The sequence below is a fragment of the Trachurus trachurus genome, assembly GCF_905171665.1.
Source record: "Trachurus trachurus genome assembly, chromosome: 9".
NCBI classification, from domain to species: Eukaryota; Metazoa; Chordata; class Actinopteri; order Carangiformes; family Carangidae; genus Trachurus; species Trachurus trachurus.
This window is the reverse complement of record NC_139895.1, coordinates 6,834,010-6,856,589: the sequence shown is the minus strand read 5'-3', so window position 1 is coordinate 6,856,589 and position 22,580 is coordinate 6,834,010. Positions and strand designations below refer to the sequence as shown.

Sequence of the window (22,580 nt, the reverse complement as noted above, 5' to 3'; positions counted from 1 at the left end):
ACCTCTATTTTTTAAACAAATGAATGTAAAACACTGAAGAAACGCACAGCAAGTTACAACTCAGCAAATAATGAAAAGTTGAGACAAAAATGTGGAGAAAACACAAATTAGCTGCACAGAAGGAATATTATTCAAAGATAAATATATATTTACCAATTTCTAACATCCATTTTTTGTTTTTTTCTCTTCTTTTTTGATGCATTTATCTCAAGTTTTCTATGAAACTCAGATGTGAACAAAAACAATGAATCTAACGAGTCAAAATACACAATACTTAAACAATGAAGGACCAAACTAAATTATAACTAATGCATTCGATACTTAAAAGATGTTTTTGTTTATGCATATACAACTTAATAATCAGCTGAATTGATGCAGAATATGAACCGTTTGCATTAGTTTTGCTCCTCTCCTGCAGCCGTATCAGTGAAAACCATCGTCTGGACCAGCGAGGAGGGAAAACCCCAAACTGAGGAGTTCTTTGTGTCTCAGATTTAGCAGCTTTAGCAGCTTTAGCAGCTTTAGCAGCTTTAGCAGCGTGGACACGAGCTCACTCACTCTGACACCATTAATAAGTCAGTTAAGTGACATCCTATATATCTAGCGAGCGGCGCAGCAGCAACGTTTTGTTCTCCGGTCGACACCGGGCCACCGATGGTCCAAGCTTTTCTTTTCTCTCCCTCAACGTCTCTATTTTTAAATCCAGGAGAGAAAATTCCTCCTGAGCTCAAACGCTCATTGTGGGAGATTAAGTTTCCCCGTTGCACTTGACAGCCTCGCCGCCGCTCCGGCTAAAAAAAAAAAAAGTTTTTCTTCCTTTCATGGTCACTTTTACTGAAATGTGGCTAAATACGGCGAGATGGAGAGAGAGAGGGAGAAGGAGAGGGGATGGGGGGCGTCAGGGTTAAATCAGAGAGCTTTTCATTTTGAAATAAGGTCTGTGATCTTGGCCAGGTCTTATAATTAGCAGAGGGAGCGGGTTCAGGCCGAGGGGGGAGGAGGAGGAGGAGGAGGAGGAGCTGCTGCTGGAGTTCAGGACAGAAGAGGAGAGAAGAGTGTGAGTGTAGATTTCTACTCAGGTTTTAATGAGGAAAGGATGAAACAGAGGACGAGTGCAGAGTTCGATCCCACACTTCCACAACGGAAGAGAAAAACTCAACAAACACAACCAAGACACAAACAGCAGGAGTTTATTGTTATTATTGCTAAAACTATAGCTTGACTATTATTATTATTGTCAGTGTTTACTATAATTTATAGAACTAGTCCATAGAAATATTTATTATTGTACTGTAGCACTTTATTTTTCTTGTTTTGTATGTCTCACTGCTCTTGTGGTCATGACAATTGAATTATTCGAACTTTGAAACACCAGGACTTTTTATTTTTCAGATACTTCAACAGTTTAATCATATCATATCTCAGAAAACAACTGCAGACAAACACAGAGATTTGTATCATTCATTAAAAGCAGCTACAGCGACTACTTTATCAGATATTTAGCAATAGAAAATTCATATGAAATTGATAATTAATCTTTACTCAGGTAGATTTGCTGCTGTCACATTTGAGTCTGGCTGCAAAAATGAGCTGTTGATTGAAAAAATTTAAACCACCTTCTACTTTATTGTAAAAGCAAAGAGGCTTTAAGTTCGATTACACCCCGCGGCCCTTTGCTTGTTTGCTACATGTCATTCCCCCTCTCTCTGTCTCCCCATTTTCCTGCCTCTCTCCAACTGTCCTGTCCATTAAAGGCATATAAGCCCCCCAAAATATGTAAAAAATAAATAAATAAAAATAATAATAAAAAATAAAACATGAAGTGAGACACTTTTTTTTCTTTCACTTCACACAGACAAAGCAATCAATTAAATTAGAAAACAACCAAAAGATAAATAGATAATACAGTTGTCAGTTGCAGCACAACAAAAAAAGAGATGTACTGTACCTTTAAATCTTTAAGTATAACAAGTTTGGCTGAATTTTCCTTACAGAAACCTTTCATTCAACTCAACGTGCCCAGAGTCAGTTTCACAGTGTGTGTTTTTTTTGTGTGTTGAGATAAAATAAAAGTGAACATTCAGGAGACCTGGGCCACGTTGTGACAATATTGACACTATTCACACAACTGCACAATACTATCAGGCAGTGATGTTGGTGCTGAGCTATATATTAAACCCAGGAAGACGTGCAACGTGTGGACACTTTGCATGACATTTAACTTCCACTGACTGTTTATTTAAAGGGATAGTTCAACATTTTGGCAAATTGGCCCATTGCCATAATCACTATAGTCATAGCAGTAGGTTCGTTACCTTTATTTGTCGGTGTAAGCTATTTTTAGAACGGAGGAGCGGAGCGGCAGGCTGTTCAGAGCTACACTATGGAGGCTAATGGAATTTCTTGGTTTCTCTCATCAAACTCATCAAATACAAAATCCCAAAACTCCAAAACGCTTTCGTGGACAAGTTGTGACCTGCACAATCACCACGCTATGAGATAATAATGGAACGTTATGAAACGGAGCCGTTTTCGAGGTAAATACAGGGTAAATACAGAGTCTGCTTGCTGAAAAACTGTCCCTGAACGCAACGCCCATCAGCGGTTTTGCATGAATTTACCTCTAAAACAACTCTGTCTCGTAACGTTCTATTATTATCTCATAGCGTGGTGATTGTGCAACTCACAACTTGTCCACGAAAGCGTTTTGGAGTTTTGGGATTTTGTATTTGATGAGTTTGATGAGAGAAACCAAGAAATTCCATTAGCCTCCATAGTGTAGCTCTGAACAGCCTGCCGCTCCGCTCCTCCGTTCTAAAAATAGCTTACACCGACAAATAAAGGTAACGAACCTACTGCTACGACTATAGGGATTATGGCAATGGGCCAATTTGCCAAAATGTTGAACTATCCCTTTAAATAAAGACGATCATTGATTTGGCGAAATTCAGTTTAGACTGGATGAGACGTTGAAACGAGCTAACACCAGTAGCAACACAGCAGCTAACGAAACTCACTGTCAATAATCTCATGTTTTTTTAGAAACTTGTCCATAGTTATATGTGGTTTTCTGTTTTTATTTTCTGCTGTGTATAGAGAGAAATGTGTTTTTTCTACTTTTCCTTTCTGCTGTGTGATGAATATCTGAAGTTATTGCTGCTGTAACGACGTCATTCCCTGACAAGGATGATTAAAGTATCTAGTTAGAGTTAGCAAAGTTGCAGAAATGGCAACACACACACACACACACACACACACACACACACACACACACACACACACACACGAGCATTCACCAGTGAATTAACGTTTCACACACAAACAAACAAACAAAGCGTTGTTCCGGTGAGTAATCTGGGTTGAATGCACTCAAAGCTTCTTAATTCAACTGTCAAACAGTGTTAATCTTTTGTTTACTTAGCGCAGCATGCTAACCGCTGCGTAATCACAGTCAAAACAATGCGGCTGCAAATCTGAGTGATATCAGGCCAAGTTGTACTATGGAGTCAAAACTAATCCCAGCAGCTCTCTGAGAAGAAAACACTGACACATTCACTCTCTACTCCTCCACCATGTTTGTTTTTGTTTTTTAACTTGTCCTCTTCACAGTCAGAGACATTAAAGGAGACATATTTTGCCCCCTTGTCCACAAATTAAAGTGGTTCCCAGGTGTCTTAAAGACATGTCTGTGACATGCTTCGGTCAAAATCCCCCAAGGATCGAACATCACAGCTCTTTTCATCCTCTCTAAACAGCTCTGTTCAGAACGGCTGGTTTCAGTGCCTGTCCCTTTAAATGCAAATGAGCCACTGCTTGCCCCGCTCCCTCTATCTGTACAGGTAGGGTTGGTTTGCAAATTCAAATCCTAGTTACATCACTGGAAGAAAACTAAGGGAACAACTCGTAAAACTACATGGATTTCAACCTAGGGAACCTGAAAGTTACAGGTTTTTTTGTAAATTCTCGCAATTTGGGGGCCAGAAGGCAAAACAAACACCTAGCCTAAATATATGTTAATGAGCCTTCAAAAGTGATATTTTCATAATATGTCCCATTTAAAGCAGCAGCAGCAGGACGACCGCCGCCCTTGCAGCTCAGCTCACCTCCACTGTCGTCTTTGTCCTCCCCCCTGGTATTAATGCCTCTACTGCAGAGCCAGGAGGAGGAGGAGGAGGGGTGTGTGTGTGTGTGTGTGTGTGTGTGTGTGCGTGCGTGCGTGCGTGCGTGCGTGCGTGCGTGCGTGCGTGCGTGCGTGCGTGCGTGTGTGTGTGTGTGTGGACGGGGGGTTGGCGAGCAGCTCAAGCCACGTCGTCTGCACTAAGTCCATGTTCATGTCACTTCTACCTGCAGCACTGTCGTGCTCCCTCTTGTATTATCAAACACTTAGTTCTTTTATTTTGTCCATATGTGAAGAAACTATGAGCTGATCAATCACTTCATCGATCAATAGAAAAACTAATTTACATAGTTATTTGTTGAGCAAAAAGAAGAAAAAATGCTCACGGCTCCATTTTCTCATTTGTGAATAAACGCTGAGGTTTCTGATTGGACATCGTCAGCCTGAGCTCTGGGAAACTGTGATGAGGATTATTATTTCAATAGTTTATGACATTTTCATGGCGGCACGATTGATAAATGTGATCGTTCATAAAATTATTGTCAGATTAATCAATAATGTAAATGATCAGTAGTTGCCAGTAGTACCTGCTTTTAAAATGCCTCAATACACAGAAAGTTCAACCTTCACTTCAGTTTCACAAACTTTCTTTATATTTATTTTACCACTCAATATAAATAAATTCACACCTTTGTTCTGACAGAGGAGATCAGCTCAGTGTGATTGTTTATTTATACAGTCAGGTTGTTAAGCTCAAGACCAATATCACAAATTTTCAAATGATAGACTGATGCTAAAATGTATTGTTGTAAAAAAAAAAAAAAAGGTATTATATGACAAAAACTGATATTTTTCAAATTGATGGAGTTTAAAAAGAAAAATCTATCCCGTATAATATAAGAAAAATCAACAAACTAACAAGGATTTCAAGCATGTGTGATAATAATATAATATTTCACCACCTGTTTGATGCATAAGGAGCATGTTCTTGTTCACAAAGATAATAAAACACACACAGGCTGTTTTAGTGTAAGTGGACTAACGAGTCATGCCACCGCGCCTACAGATACTGTAGATAGAAAGCTGTTTCCTGCTCTGGCGTGTCTGCAGTGTGTGTGTGTGTGTTTGATTAGGGATGTGCATGGTGATCCCATAGAGTGTGACTGACAGTACGGGCACAGCGACAGCACCGACAGCCTCAATGCTTCCTTTTATGGAGGCGAGGTGACATCTTTTACGGCCTTTCAGGGCACGACTGCAACCTGTGTCCGTGTGGACGGATCTCAGCTTCAATAGCAGTGAGAAGCTGTTAAAGAGGAACTAAGCAGGATTTCTCCCGTGGCTAATGCTACATTTTTTTCTTAATTAAAAAGCTCTGGACTGATTGTAATAGTTGTGATCATAGTTAACTGCATGACTTGTGACTTGTTACGAGTGAGAATGGAGGCTCTCTGCTTCTTCCCTTTAACTCTTTCGCGACCACACTAATTCCTCAGCACATCCGCTCAGGACCACATGTTTTTGGCTATTTGTTTACCTTTTATCTCACGTCGAACCGAACTCTGTACGTCACCTAGAAACAAACGGTCTTCACGTGCTTGAAGAGTGACTTTACAACGTGCTCCACGAAAAAACGGCGAGTTTTTCCGCCGTTTCGTTCGTGAGGACGAAGTAGAAGAAGAGAGCTGGGTTTCTCCAAAAACGGAGCTCCCGCTCTAGTTTCAGAGAAAAACGCACTTTTGTGTCAAGTGGCAATCTGCTCATTTTACCGGTACTCTGCAGTGTGGCATGTCTCCCAAATCATTTCTACAGCTAAATAAATATATTTGTAGGTAAATCTGGGGGGTGTGGCAGCCTGGACAGCAGCGGTGCAGCGGTGTGGGTCTCTGGCTGCAGCGCAGCAGCTCCGGGACACTGCTGTGTGACTGGCCGGCGATGAGTGCTCTGGGGCGGGGGCGGCCGGTCACAGCCCCCGCTGCAGAGCGCCCGCTCTGCTGCACAGCGCCGTGAAAACAGCCGTGATAACGGGCTTTCAGATCCGAGTCTCCAAACCATAAACGTTTGTAACAGCACCGGTAAAAGTCGCCACATTTGTCGTCGGTCGCTTTTGTCAAAAGAGGGTTTGGAAAGTCGCCAGATTCAGCGAGAAAGTTGCAACACTGTAGCCGACAGCCGCACAGCGCTGCACGCTGTCCCCAGAGCAGCATTCAAGGAGAACGATTACTCAAACAAAACTAAAATCACACAGTTTATAAAAAATATTATGTTTTGATTTTAGTTTAAAACAGTTTTACATATCAGAGGACTACCATATTCACACACAGGGTACCTCAGAGTGTCTATTATCGTAATCTGTAAAAAAACGGTTTTGACGAGTTTACTCGTCAATGCTCGTGAAAGAGTTAAAGGGCCCATATTATGCAAAATCCACTTAATGCTGGTTTTGTAGCGGTCATATGTGTTCCTGTGGCCTTTCTATGATGAAACTTTTTTGAAGCTTCCTTCTTCAGCTGTTGTTAACATTTCCATGTTTGTTATAAACTGTTTTCTTGTCTGTAACAACATCTATTGCACGTCTGTCCGTCCTGGGTGAGGGATCCCTCCTCTGTTGCTCACCCTGAGGTTTCTCCAATTTTTCCCTGTTAAAAGGGTTTTCCATTGAGTTTTTCCTCAGTCGATGTGAGGGTCTAAGGACAGAGGATGTTGTTACGATGCCATGCGAAGCCCTTTGAGACAAAGCTGTTTGTAAAAACGGGCTATACAAATAAAATTGCCTTGCCTTAACTGAGCATCTAGTATTTGATTATTCAGAAATCAATGCCCGACCCATCCCCAATGTCAACATTGGCACATGTACCTGTAGCGAAAACCAGTAAACCACACCTTCTCCCCGTGACGGCTGTGGAGTGGACGTGGTTTACACATCTTGTTTGCATTTCAAGGTGCAGACACAGAAACGGCTCGTTCTCAGGAGAGCTCTGAGACACTTTTAGATTGCTGAGATTTAGAGCTGCAGATTGATTTGGGAACAATACACTGCAAATATAATATGATTGGACAACTTAGATCCATGTCAAATGGTTGAAAAACAGCATAATACAAGCAGGAAAGGTCTCCTCCACACCTGGGAGGCCCAGACCAGCAGACAGCAGCAGCAGCCTCTGGTCACCGGGGGGAGGAGGGGATCAGATCAATGAATAAGCTCAAGCCCACATGGGTTCACTCATGCTGTAAGGAATTAGGCTAATCAGCAACAAACATTGACCTGAAGTAGCACTGGAGCTCCAGCTGCACCAAGCGTGTGCAGCAGCAGCAGCAGCAGCAGCAGCAGCCATGTTATTTTTGCTGTGTACGAGCCCGACACCTGCAGCGGTCTGGTGTCTACTAGCACCAGAGAGAGAGAGAGAGAGAGTCACTGCATCATCCTGCTACACAAAAACCCCTTTATATACTAGGATGGTGTGTTTCTGTTGTAGCACTACACACACACACACACACACACACACACACACACACACACACACACACACAGGTCATTCAACTGCGTGAGCCCGAGTTGTGCTCTAACTCTGCTATGGTTTGACCTGAATGCTAATATTAGCACATTAGCTTGGCAACAGCTATAGGCCAGTTGGACGTAGCACATTTATATTAGCTGAGTGACAATTTAACCTTGTTGCTAAAATGCCTTTTATTTTGGCAAATTTAGCAAGTTAGCATCATGCTAACACAATGATATTTTATCGCAATAAAATGCTACCATAGCAACCCTTAGCAAAAAGTAGTATACTTGAAGTTTATTTTATGAAGTATACTTGAGTATAAGTATAAGTATAGCAAGTATACTATGGACCATTTACTTTAAGTATACTAGAAAGTATACTAATTTAATACTTATCTGGCTAAATTGGAACATTTTTAAGTTTATAAAAGTATACTTAAAGTATACTCATCAATATACTACTAATGCACTAGGTATATACTTCTAGTCCACATTTTAGTTTATTAAAGTATACTTTGAGGTCATTTTAAGTTTACAAAAGTACACTTTTAAGTACACAAGTATACTCATCTATATACTACTAGTGTACTAGGTATATACTTCTACTCCACATTTTTAGTTTACTTAAGTATACTTTGAGTATACTTTTATGAACTTAGAATATCTTGCTAGTTTACTTATTGTTATACTTTAAGTATACTTCTAAGTTTGCTTAGCATATTAATTGTAGCATACTATTTATATACTTGAAAAATACTTCTTTAAGTATTCTTAAAGTTAACTCATACTGTATGTACACTAGACTTTAATGTATTTACAAAATCACAAGACAGAATGTTGAGAGCAAGTTTGATATATTTATGTAACATTTCCAGAGACCACAGATCATCTTTTACTTCAAAACAAAGACATGATGCTTCTTCACTTCCTGTTGCGTGGGTGTGGAGATCAGGTGATCAGATAGTCTCTCCAAGATCAAGTCCTTCTTTGTCAAAAATGGTAAAGGAAAAAGTGAACATTTCCTTGTAAAAACGTAAACAATATAGTGTCTCCAACTGAGAACTAAAGTCCTTCTTTGTAAAAAAAAAAAAAAAAACGTATAAGAAAAGTACACATCTTTGGAACAAACAAAATAACTTGATAAAAACAAAAACGGTTTTATGACTTCTTTTCAGTCACTTGCTTGGCATAGCTTATATTGTTGCATTCATTTCTTACGATTCATCTCACATCTTAAATGGTGGTGTCAGGGAACTTCGCCTGGGCATGGACTGTGAGTGAAAAAGCACACATAGAAAACAAAACATTAGGCTACTTCAGTGTTATTTTTATTCACTATCCACAATAACACACATGTCAAAGAGGCATTAAGGATGGTTTATCAGGTACATTTCTGAACAGTGAAAACTGCTGTAGAGGCATTGTACATACATCACACCCCACTGAGCAAAGGTTACACATAACCGGTTACATATTTATTTTAGAATGAGTTTTGTCTTAAATTAAATGCACTCACCAATTATAGCACATTTGAATGTTACTCACCAAATAATAATTAAATAAATATGGTGTTCTTTGGAAATCTACTGTATCTATTCATCTGTGCAGTGAATATGCATAGGCTATAGACAATATATTATATATAGTTATAAAACGGAAAGGTGAAATCCGGCGATCTGATTGGTTGTTAACCGTGGTATATTGAGCATATACCACGGCTACTATTCTAAAACCTTATCACAGCGTAGGCTATCACTCCGCCTCAGGCACGTATGACTGGTATGAATGGAAGTTGTTGTCATGTATCCATGACAACGGACTGTTGCAGTCCGTAGCAAAAGACAGCTGATGTTTTTACGATGTTAAAAAACGGACTAAAGTAGTTGAATTCACATGTTTAAGGTGAAGTTTCACCTCCGGGGAGGGTTAACAATGGTAGAGGGGACTGAGCAGTGACTTTAACCTGAAAAAATGCGGAGGAAAAGACGAGATGCAGAGCTAACTTGGAGCTAACGTCTGGAGAGGTGGGACTATTTTTTCACAGTGAGGCTATTTTATCATATGTATTTCTGGTTGAATAAAACTACATGAAATTGATTGCGTATCCCTCTTTTATATTGCCTTGATTCGTAACCGTTTTATAAAAGCAATATATCACTCCAGTCCGTGGTATATGCTCATTATACCACTCTAAGGGGGTTGTCGTCCCTCCGCTTCGCGTCGGGCCGAACAACGCCCCTTAGCCGTGGTATAATGAGCATATACCACGGCCTGTCGTGATATATTGCTTAAATAATATGAGAAATCTGGGGGTGTCATCATACCATTTTGTACTCCATCATTAATGGTGTAAGTCCAGCACAAAGTTGATCAATATGCTTTATTTCTAGCTTATGTGTACAATCAAAAGATGTAGAGGTATTTACCATATCAGGGTCAGACAAGGAGAGCCGGGTGCAGAAAATGGTGGGTCTACAGATGTGTGGATGTTGACCAGGTGGATGCAGGAGTTGAGCTCTGTACTGTGAAGTGCTGGAAGCTCTGTCATGGGAATGAAAACGGGGGGGAGGGGGGGGGGACAAAAGTTTTTGTGTCATTACTGTGTTTTGAGACCATTTTAAAACATTTCATAGTCATTTGTGTTATGAAAAGCATGGCTGAAGGTAGAGCTGATTAAGGAGGAGCAGGAGGTATGAGGACTGAATCATGATCTTTCAGTAACGTTAAGGCTGTCAATAGATTTAAAAAAAAAAACTAATTAATCTCACAATATTCTGTAATTAATCTAGATTAATTGCAATTAATTTATCAACGAATAAACTGCATTTGTCCTCTTATGACTTGAGCTTATAATGAAAATGTATTCATGTATAATCATAAAATTAGTGTAGAATATTCTAACAGCGGATGAAAACAGGAGAGGCAATACCGTTTTAAACAAGTGCATTTCTATACAAGTTTTAGGCATACCAGAAATGATAAAGAAATGAAATTTCTGTTATGAATTACAATTGACTGTCACACAATGTTATTTTTGCAGGCAACTACCTTTTTTTGGTGGAACTTCATGATCCTCTTCATCTTTCCACTTGCTGTTCGGCTTAACGTTAGCGTTACTCTTCCTCCTGGGTGCTTCTTTGATGAGAACAGGCAGAGACGTTCGGAACAGGACCGTTTGAGACCGTTAACTACGTACGTGGGCGCCAATTTTAAATTGAGCTCCTCCCATTGGCAGTCAGGTAGGGGGGCGGGACATCGACCGGAAGTGCAATGCGCAACTACACACACGCAGCGAGAGCTGAAGAGGGCAGGGCCCTCTGCCTGAGTTAGCTCATCAGAGCTAACATGGCGAAACGTCGTGGACCCTATAAAATATATTTGGAGGATTACACAGCAGAGATCCCAAGGACTACCAAGCACAGATGGAAAGTAAAAGTAAGTAACAGATTATGAATTCCAGGTAGAGTCTGTCAAATACAGTCGTAGTAGCAGCGGATGCTAACCGCTACCGCTACCTAGCAGTTAGTTAGCACTGAGCTAGCTCACCACAACAACCCTTGATACTTGTTATCACCCCTCCCCTCCCTCCCTCCCCTCCCTCCACGTATCTGGGTAACTTTTTGATTCAATTTTAATAATCTTCCCTGAACTGTGCTGTCAGCTCCCCAAGTAGGCATAATCATTAGCACATGTCATATGCCACATCACTGATTTATTTTTCTTCCATAAGACTAGTCAGTTGAGGTCTAAAGCACTTTTAAGTTGTCTAAAAATAAAAGTGTACACCTACTCTGTTTATGATTTGGTGATTGAAATTGACATAAAGGGAGTTAATTCATTCAATTGTTAATTGTCTTTATCTTTCTCTTGTTAATCTGTAGAATGCCAATCATGATGATGACACCAACACAGATCAGTAACATCACTTGAGTAATGACCAATGGAGAGGAAGAAATCAACAATTGCAGCTATGAAGATGAACTCAGTAATGAGAACTCTTCCACAACCAGCCAGTTGGATATGGACATTCAAGAGGTACACTTGTAAAATTGTTTTGAGGTGGGGGGGATACACTAGGCCAACTTTGTTAGCATAAGCCCCTTTTAGACAGCCTGTTAAGCACGGGTTTAATGCGCTTCTGATTCGCCTCTCTCTAGGTTATGAACCAATTGTTGTGAATTTTGTTATAAGGGTAAAAATACTTTATGCTAGACTGATATTACTGCTTAAGTTTGCTGCTACTCATTCTCATACATACATGCTTTTTCTATCTCTTTTCCTATATCTACAGGGCAGTGAAGACCAAGCAGATGGTGACAAGCCCCTGTATCCCGGTGCACCTGTTTCAAAGGAAGAAAGTTTATTGATGCTGATGTCGTATGTGCTGCGGAACAATTTAACGGGCAAAGCACTTACTCATTTACTGGAACTGTTCGACCTGATGTTTCCAGGTCTGATTCCACCCTCACATTACCTTTTTCCAAAAATAATTCAGAAGTTCATCACAGTCTGAAGTTCACTTTTATTGTGAAAAATGTTTAGCATACTTTTGCATTAGGGCAGACTGTCCCTCTCATTGTACCCTTTGCAACACAGTATTTGATGCCAACACAAGTTTAAAAAAGGGCTTCTACTTTCTTGTAATTCCCCTTCATGCACAGATTAATAAACAACTTCTGCAGGAACATGATGTCAATCTTACTGAAAAAAGTAGATCCTTTGATGTTTTAACCGACATACAGTCTGGTGGAGAGTATCAAAAATTGTTTGACAGTGGAGTTCTTGTTGAAGCAGATGATGCTGTGTACATAATACCATTGCAAACCCTTATGAAAGGGACTAGAACTTGATCAATAAAGTCAAGTCAAATGTTTCTCTGTTTTTGTGTCTGTTTTTAAGGTACATAATGATGATGCAATTGAGCACACATACTATTTACTGTAAACTTTTAAACTCTCTAACTCAGTATATGATCTTGAACATGTAAGTTTATAACAGGGGTAATACCTCAATACCTTAGTGAAAAACATTTTTATTCTGCGACCCGCCTTAAATTAAATGTAAGCACGAGTCAATGACTTGACCTTATTCTGTCATTGGATCAAGATATACTAAGTATTAGTACTTTGTGGCAGAAAGTAAGAAGTATACTAAAGTACAAGTATAAGCTTTAGTATTAAAGTATAAGTGTAAGTCTTAGTATTAATGTACTTAGTCTTAGACTATTCTTTATACTTTCCAGTATAAGCCAAGTATACTTCACTATACTTTTCTTAAGTATATAGAATATAGTATATAAAAAGTAAACTTCAAGTATACTGCCTCAGTTTTAGTATACAATAAGTATACTTGTAGTACACTTGAATAAACTACTTTTTGCTAAGGGAATAGCTAAAGAAAAGAAACAAAAAGGCAGCAGGTGTGTCAGATCCAGGCAGGTTGTTGAAATAAACCTTCGTCATTATTCTGCAACCAAACAAAACTAAAATTTATAGTTTCTCATCATTAGTCTTAAAGGTCCAGTCTGTAAAATGGGGCGTTCAGATTCTAGTTGGCAGCGCGTTTACTCGCTCGCTTGCACTCACCCCTCCCATCGGCAAATATTTCAGGAGCATGGAGCAATGAGGTGCAGATCTAAACCATTTTACAATATGTCTGCCTGTTTCCTCCTCCTTCTTCTTTCCTTCTGCCTTGAATCTTGCGAAACGCGCTCTCTGACTGGCTGGATTTTCCGTTTGGGCTGCCGTAGGCCAACAAACATGGCGGTGCAAGATGGCGACGACACTCTCTAAAGCAAGACCCTTATTATGTAGGCTATAAAAGAAGAATTATAAGGCTACAAAAACCAACCAAACTTTATTTTGGGTAGTATATTCAGATTTTGCCAATAAACCTTGACAATTATTACACACTGGACCTTTAAAAGTAAGTAAATTTCCACCTCTTAAAGGTCGAGGGATCATGTCTGAATATTTAAAACAGTTGCACAAACTCCTCTGCTGTCCACAGTCATTTCAGACCAGGCCTGTGCAGAGTGAAGCTGTGACCATCAGAGCGTTAAACCTCCTGCTGCTACCACCACCACCACCACCACCACCAGCGCTGCTGCTGCTGCTGCTGCTGCTGCTGCTGCTGTGATGGAGGCTCGGTTACGAGGCGTCCGCCCGGCCAGCAGACGGCCTCACCAAGGTCAACTGTCCTGTGGAGACTGGAGCGGCCGCTAACTGTCCCAGCAACAGTATTTGTACCGTGAGTGGAGAGCAGCAGTGTGAAGCGAGCAGCGACGCACCGCTGGGTTTGCTAATTAATGAAAGTAAACATTGGCCTTGGAGATGGCACAAAGGTTTTAATGTGTAAACTTCACAAACAAGGCAAAGTGCCCACAACGCTCAGGGGGAAGGAGGGAGAAAAAAAGCAAATACAGCTCGACTCTGTGTGGTGTTTAATACAATAAACTGCTCTGATTTGCAGGTTAAATGTCACTCTGTGTCAATCACAAATAGAAAGTGGAACTGAAAAATTTTTAATCTAAAAATGTAGAGAGTGGGGCGGGAGTCACAGCTGTGATCAAGACCAACACCCAAACTGACAGGAGATTTAAAAAGTAACTATGCAGGATTTTCACCTCAACTCTGCTACATATTCACCTACAACAGCTCCAGAGTCCTAAGCTAGTGCTGGTTTAATCAATGACTTGTAACTTGTTCCAGGGAGAATGGAGGCTCTCTGTCTTCCACCTCGCATCTCTTGGCTGAAAACCAACCTTGTAAGATCAGAGCCTCCGACCCGGTGATTTAGTTCCCTTTAAAAGCTAAAAGCTCAGGAGGTCGAGACGACTGAAAACCCTGACACCACAGGTTAGCGAGCTAGTTAGCTAACTAGTTAGCAACACGTGTGAATTAAGCTGTGTGTCGATGCGTTCCCTTCGTACTTACACTCACTATTTTGAGTGTGTAAGTGTGTATTATTACTGACTTAAGTATGGTGAAATGCAGTGTACTGTTAGTATCCGGATGGTGAACTTATAACGGTCAAAAAGTTGAATGTGGAACGCTGGACACTCAACGTCAAAGATTGCCTTTGGCTACATAGCGGTACAGGAGGGAGTCGGGACTAGCATGGCCTAATCGCGGTTATGGACTACACCATATTGTACTAATGTGTCGGACAGAAGCTATTATTAGGTAAATTTAGCCGTCTGTCGATATGGTGTGGTGTCCGTGGACTATCGCAGGCTTAACGATATCCACTGAGCTAACGCTAGCTGCTGCATTTTTGAGAATATTTAGGCAACAACTTGTAAAGCCTTTGACCACACATCTAAAGTCCTACATTGAATACAATTTAACATGCATAAACAACAAACATGGGCCATAACACGCTAAATGTAGCAGCTACGGTTCATCAGTAGATAGCAGTAACTCAATCCAATGGGCAAATGTTGCGATTTGTGGTAAGTGCACAGCGACCGCACTTGATTTGAGACAACACAATCCTGTCAACATTCGCACACTATGGAAGTAAGTAGTATTCTACATGAAAGTGTACAAACAGAAGTATCTGCATTGAGACACAGGGTTTAAGCAACAAGCTAATACCAATTAATGTGTTTACGTATGCAGGGCCATTGCTAGGAATTCTGGGCCCCCTGAAAGAATACTAAAGTGGGCCCCTGCCCCCTGACTTTTCCACTTATTTTATTAGACTACATACGTATTATCATTTTTTATTTAGCCTTTTATTTAGTTTTGATGCTAATGCAGCATTACTATTAGTATTAGTCAGGGTCTAATGCAGAATAATTCAGTCATACAAAGATTAGACTACTGGGTTTTTTGTGGGCCCTACTGGTCGCTGGGCCCCTAGAATTATCTTCACCTTTCTCCCCTATACAACGGCTCTGTACGTATGACTGTGTGCTAGCTAGCCCACAAAACACCAACTTCAGGCTGAAAGTAAAAACAATGGCACGATTCCAGATTATTAATTAATGATTCTGGTTGTTTTCCAAGGAATAACTTCAATAAGATTTCCTGTTTCTGGATAAAAAATGGACTGGTAGCTGCCTTTTCTTTTCCTTTTTTTTTAAACATTTTATGACGTAATATAAACTAACATGATTAACAGGACAGGAGTGTGTGTTTGTGTGTTGCTGCAGGGTGTGTGACACAACTATGTGACCAGCCTCCAAAATTAAACCCACAGGGCTGACTCATTCCTCTCTCCAACTGTCAGCTCAGCTCTGTGAACCTGCTTCTTGTTAAACCGACAAAACAAAACAAAACCAAACACAAAAAACACCCAATCTGGCCAACGAAGCCAGGAAACCAGTGTTTTTATAAACAATAAACTGACCAATGAGTTGATTTTTTTTCTCTCTGTGACAGTCAGCAGGTCTTTAAAATACAACGGGAGGACACAGGCAGAGTTACAACACTGTGTTTCCCAATGCTGGATTTCTTTCTCTCCGTTTCTTTTCGGGGTGGATCTGGCCTGCAGCTTCTTCCTCCTGATATGAATTATAGTAGAGAAAATCATTTCGCTGCAGTGTCACTGGAGCTAAACTTCAAGCCCAATCAGGGCTGGTAAACAGACGTCACATGGACGCACCGGTCACTAAGAAACCAAGCTGAGGGTTGGTAACCATCATCCTCATCGTCGTTGTCGGGGTCTTATTAGCGATTTTGGCAGCAGGAGTCAAAACAAGCCTGTAAAAATCAAAACACGAGTTTCATCCCTTTGATACTTTGACTCCCGGTCATGTGATTTTGATGCTGTTATGTAAATATAATTATTTGTTAATTGGCTGTTCGGGGTAGAGGAACCACTGTGATGAGTTATACTGTCCATGATCTAACCTCTGTCTGTCTCTGGATCCTCAGATGACTCGACTATTTTCACTCCAAAATGAACAACAACAGCACATTCCTGCCTGAGTCTGAAATGTTGAGGTATTTATACAACATGAATGGAGCCAGAAAACCCAAATCAAAAAGAATAAATCTTGGTCTTCTTGGTTTTCTTTTATAAGCAAATCTGAGGGATCCATTTTGAATGTTTGTCTTGTTACAGGTAAAAAAAAAAAAGCAAAACACAGTGCATCTTGAAAGGTTTTTAACTCGCATACATTGATACTGACCTAAATAATCCTTCTAATATATTACAAAAACAAACAAAGCCAATCCAGAAGGGAGGATATGAACTGTATTTATGACGCGTCGTCTCTCCTGCAGATAAGAGGAGACTTTAAACAGCACAACATGAATGAAACATTACAAAGACACAGAACGGCAGCGTCTCAACACCTGACAACCATCAAATCTTTGCCTGTTTATTGATTCACTTTTCATCTGTCGGATCATTTCTTTTCATTTTGATTCCTCCTATGAAAACACAGCTTATTCTGACTCCTGTGAGTGTAAACATGGGGAGAGCTAGCACCACTCCCCCCTGCCTGAATTTGTCAAGTCATGCTTCTCAGATGACGGAGGAGGGTTTTCCTCGAGGCTCGCCAAAAATGGACTGTGACGGACATGAGGACAAACATGTTGGGACATTGAAGTGGCCGATTGTGTGTGTGTGTATGTGTGTGGGCCAAAAGGACTGAGCTGTGAACACACACACAGCCAGCCAGGCAACGAGCACGTATAGACGTGTACAACATGTGATTGATGTGTCCGAGTTGCACAAGTGAAGCTGTTTTTAGCGCCAGCAGCTCCAGAGGGAATTAAACTGGAGAGACCTCCTTCATTCAGCTCCACCGTGATGTAGCTACAACATGACAACTGACACATGGAGGTACAACACAAACTACAATTACTGCTTCTTCTGTTGTTTGCATCCGCCACTAAGATTAGTTTCCTGTTGACATAAAACATCAACCACTAGCGTGATATATAGCCCATATATGTGTATTCATATTTATTTCAAACGTGTAAAACAAAAGCAATTTAAAGCAGAGGTAAGTGATATTTTTGTGTTAATATAAGTCTTAAATAGTTATATCTTCCGACAGCAATCACTTACATAGAGTGTTTGGACTGAAACACGGGTCTCTCAGTCCCTCTGCTCTGCTCTGAGCCGAGGAGAAAACATTTATCGTATCCTACAGTTTTTATCCAATGAGGAGAGAGAACGGCATGCAGGGCTGTGTGTGCAGCCAAGGGACGCCGTGAATGTGGCGACGTAGCGACGAGGACTGTTATGGTGCGTTCAAGGAAACTCGTAACTCCGACCTGTGAAGTGGTACCAGTTCGATCTGGTACGAGTTCACGGGTCGGAAGTTACGAGTGGCCGTTACAGTGACTTTCACCGGTAAAACAGGTCGGAAAAACACGAGTGGGTTGCCTGGAACGCTACAAAGTCGTAAGTTGTGACTTGAAACTGTAATTTACGGTTTCAAAAGCCGGCCTGGAACGCAGCATTACCCAAAACGACCGGATCACTCACTTCTGCTTTAAGCATAATCATTGAAAAGGAGTGAGAAGAAGCTGTGCTTATTGAATCCAGCCCTTTTCCACAAATCATAAATAGATCGATTACTTGTCCCACTTCATTAAATACCCTTCATGCCATTGTTTGAAAAAAGAGAAAATGAAAAAAGATGAGGTAAATGAGGATAAAACATTTTTAAAAAGTACTTGTAATTCAGTTTTTTTGTCAGAACTGCAGTTTGAAATCATGAGTTATGGATAAAAACGTACCCGTCACTGTGACCTTGACCTTTGACCTTTGACCTTTGACCAACAAAATCTAATCTATTAGGAAACAATTTAGTAAACTACAGAGCGAACGTGACTTCAAACTCATCATTAAGCCACAACCCAACCAATCAGGATGAAGCTACAAACCAACCAATGGCGACATAGCTACAAACCAACTGACCAATACTGGTATGAATCAATTCACCAATCAAAACATTACAAGAAATAATTTCTGTCCGTCATGTCCAGAAGATCTTGTGTGAGGCCAAACACATGTTTAGTGAGGTCACTCACTGTGACCTTGACCTTTGATTGTTCATTCATTCATCCATTCCTTGAGTTAAAGTGTGTCCAAATTTAAAGGTCACAATAAAGAAGCTGCCTCTGATTGGTCGTCACCAAAGACTTTCTTTCTATTGTCCAAGTGAAATCAATTACTTTAAGTGCATTTGTCTGGATTTAACATCGTTTTACTTCTCAGTCCTCAAACACAACAGATGCAAAACACACTACTAACCACATGGAAATGTATGATGTATTTTGGTATTAAAAGCAGCAGCAGCAGCAGCAGCAGCAGCGACATCTGAGGACTGAGTAGTTTGCACTAAAAGACAAACCACAGAACGCATCATCACAGAAAGAAACAAAGACTTCACAGCTGCATCCACGCTGACGCACAGCTGGAGGGGGAGTGATGATGATGATGATGACACAACGAGCTGCAGCGGATGACAAACCATGATTAATGATGATAAATCCATCATTAAGGCTGCAGAGTGACAACAACAAGTCCCAAAGTAACCCACTAAGACATTCACATATTCACAACCGGTTTGTGTTTGTAGCATCATCACCTCTTCTTTAATTATCAAAACGATGACAAGCGAACGCGCTGAGCTCATAAACTCTCCTTCACTGGTTTCACCAAGGTCGTATGGAAATGACAGACACAGCGATGACACACTTTCCCAGCGAGGTGCCCTTGTGTGAAGCAGACACAGTACAGTCGCACACGTAGGCTACTACTATAATATATGATGCACTGGCACTATAGTGGCCATCTGCAGCGTTTCTGGGCCGCTGTCTGAGCTCCTTGGCACCGTTTCACACACACACACACACACACTATTATTATTATTATCATTATGATGCAAAAGACCTGGCGAGCGAGCGGCTTGGTTGGACGGCGGCCGGTGTGGGAGCAGGTGGAGCTGCAGCGTGGTGTGTTCAGGTTCAGGCTCCTATCATTTATCTTTGGACTCTTGCTGCTCCATAAACGTCAACAACACTGTTTCTTCACACACACAACAGAATACAAGATGGCCGCTCCGTGCATCAACAGTGAGCAAAAAGCTGAATGTTACTTTTGTTTATTAGACACTTTGTTTTGTTTTTGTGACTTTAAACTAGTGGTACCGACAGTATTGTGTATTTTTCTACCTGTAGATGTGTTGTTACGTTGCTTGTTACCGCCTCGTAACTGAAACGTGGTCAAACTGGGACCAAATTCTGATTTCCGAGGGAACTGAAATGCAACACAAGTACCTGGAGTATATAATCAGTCCGATTACTTCTTCAATTAAATATCAATAAACTGTAAAACAAGAGAGACTATCATCATGTCTTATCAGAGTCTGAAGTTACACATCAAATACTCTTATTGTGAAAGGCCGTCACCTCCAGTCTTGACAGTTTCCTGTCTTGGTGTAAACACTGTGATTTCATTGATTGATAGATGTATCATTGAGTTTGCCCAAACTCTAAAGCCAAAGGACACACATGTCCATATGTCTTTGTTTACCCAAAGATATAAAATTTTTACTGATAAATGACATGAAAAACAGAAATGTAAATGGACAAATGCAAATGTTTCTAGCTTTTTAGACAATTATTGGCCTCAGTAACTAATCAATCACCTACATTACCAACACCAAGACCAGGTTCAACATGTACAGGTCCATAGATCTGTACAGACTCACTGTGAATCCATTTGAAGCCAATTTAAAGACATGTTTTTGTTCTATAAAAACACATTCTTTTTCTTGCATCAGTGTTATTGCTTTGCTGCTTTTTTGTTTGTTTGTTTTAGCAGCAGAATCAGTGAATTAAATGACAGTTTCAGTGCAGCTTTGTGCAGGATTGAATCTCCTTGTTAAGGAAATCTCAACCAAAACAAAATGATTTGATGTGTTTTTCTTCAATTCTTTTAGTAACATGCAGGTGTCTCTGTGTTTGTTAGTGTTTGGGGATCATGTTGATTACAAGACTGGTGCAGATCAATGGCAAAATGATCATAAAACAGAATCTAATGAGGCTAATTAAGCTACAGTAGCTAGTTAACTAACTTATTTTTCCTCCCATCTCTCCATCCATCCCTTCATGTTTTGCAACAGTAGCCACGAGGCCTCCCGCGCCTCCTTTCACCATGTTTATTTATTCTAATTCAATTACACAAATCCAACTTCGAGGCTGGACACACAGAGAGAGACACACACACACACTGTGGTGGTGGTGTTTCATGATGACAGCATGAAAACGCAGTGACACCGTCGGCTACGGAGGAGGAGGAGGAGGAGGCCGTGAACGTCACATCTAAAACAATAACACAAAAACAAAGAACAACTCGGTGTCGGTGACTGTGTCCGTTGCTGCTGCTGCTGCTGCTGCGGCTGTCGTTGTTGCGGGATAAACAGCGGCTAAACAAACCGAAGCCGAAGCCGAACTCTACACTACGACGACGACGACATCGCCGAATCGAACGCCGCGTCGCTCTCATTGGGATTCCATTGGGTCGCGCGCTCAGGTATCCCAGAATGCTTAGCGCGGCGAAGGTATCAATCGCCTTGGCGACGCGGCCCAATGCTGCGTTCAATACAATTTAGAGTTCGTAATTCCCAACTCCCGACATCATTGCGTTCACGCTGCAGGAGGAACTCGGAAGATAAGAAAAAAAAACATGGATACCTGAAGGAAGTTTGGTATATTGTGGCAGCTCATAGCTGAATACGAAAAATAAATGCAGCAGTAAATTGTGTTTATTTTGGAGGAGAGGAGACGCCGCAGATGAGTGCACATATAATGTTATATAGCCTTGATAACAGTTAAACGTTATTTCCGTCCACAATTTCACACCATACAACAATCACAGCTAAATATAAACGTATTTCATATAGGCTACTGCAATAATACACAAAAATTATGCATTAAACGTCAACAAAGAACTTAAAATGTCTAAATTCTAACCGTTTAAGACGTTTAAGCTGCCATGTTTTGATGTTTTTGTCGTGACGCCAAGTCGGAGCTCTGATAGCTATGATACCCCGAGTTTCCGACCTGTAATATCTGAGTTCGACGCCGTTCAATTCATTTTTACAACTCGGAGCTCGTTTTTTTCCGACTTCCGAGTTGTCTTGAACGCAGCATAGGCTACATGCGAGCGACGCGAACTTAGCTGTAGCTGTAGCTGCCGCGGCGACTCACACACATACACAACAACCTGCACAACTTGTTCTTCACACAGAGGGCGAGGTCTGTCTGTGTGTTACCCCCCTTTCCCCACCTCCCCCCTCCCTCTCTCTCACCTTGTCGCTGATGTTCTCGGTGCTATCGGGGTCTCCTCCTCCGCCGCCGCCTCGCTTCCTCAGCTCCGTCATGTTTCGCTCGTCGTTTCGCCGCCGCCGTCGCCGCCGCCGCAACGTTAATAATGTGTCACATAAGCCGCCGCCGACCGACCGACCGACCGACTCAGGGGGGAGGGAGGGAGAGAGGGGGGAGAGAGGACGAATACAATCCTTCTGGGTGTTTGACACAAAGATAAAAACGAATCTCTCGGGGCCGTGGAGGAGGTGGACTTCCCCGGGGGAAGCCGGTGCTGTCAGTCCGCTGCTGCCGCGGAGCTCCTCTCGGTACTAGCGGCTCCGCTGCCTGCGTGCCTGCGTGCGTTTGTTTATCACCGCAGTGACTGACTGACTGACCGTCTCTGCTGCCTCCTCCCACCGCCACACCGGCCCACTGCTTCCGCTAGCAACCTCCACAGTAAAAGCCCTGGGCAGCAGGAGCAAAATAGTAAACATTGTTCCTCTGCCTTTTCCAAATTTACTTTGATTTATTATGTCTGTTATAAATAACATAAATAAATAAATAAAAATCAATAATAGCCTAAATTGATTGATTGGTTGATTGAAATGTTTATTTCGAATAGGCTATAGGCTATTATTAAAAACGACAATTAGACAAACACATTTAAACATGAGATAGC

General features: G+C 41.2%; 1 protein-coding gene across 1 annotated transcript in view; it reads right to left on the bottom strand.

Moving 5' to 3' along the window:
* cds1 (CDP-diacylglycerol synthase (phosphatidate cytidylyltransferase) 1) overlaps positions 1–22,242 on the bottom strand; it is a 51,708-nt gene extending 29,466 nt beyond the window's left edge. The window contains exon 1 of the mRNA XM_083979932.1: positions 21,904–22,242. Within this exon, the coding sequence (XP_083836058.1) occupies positions 21,904–21,975 (72 nt within the window). The 5' untranslated portion in view covers positions 21,976–22,242. The remainder of the gene's footprint in view (positions 1–21,903) is intronic.
* Between the last annotated feature and the right edge of the window lie 338 nt (positions 22,243–22,580).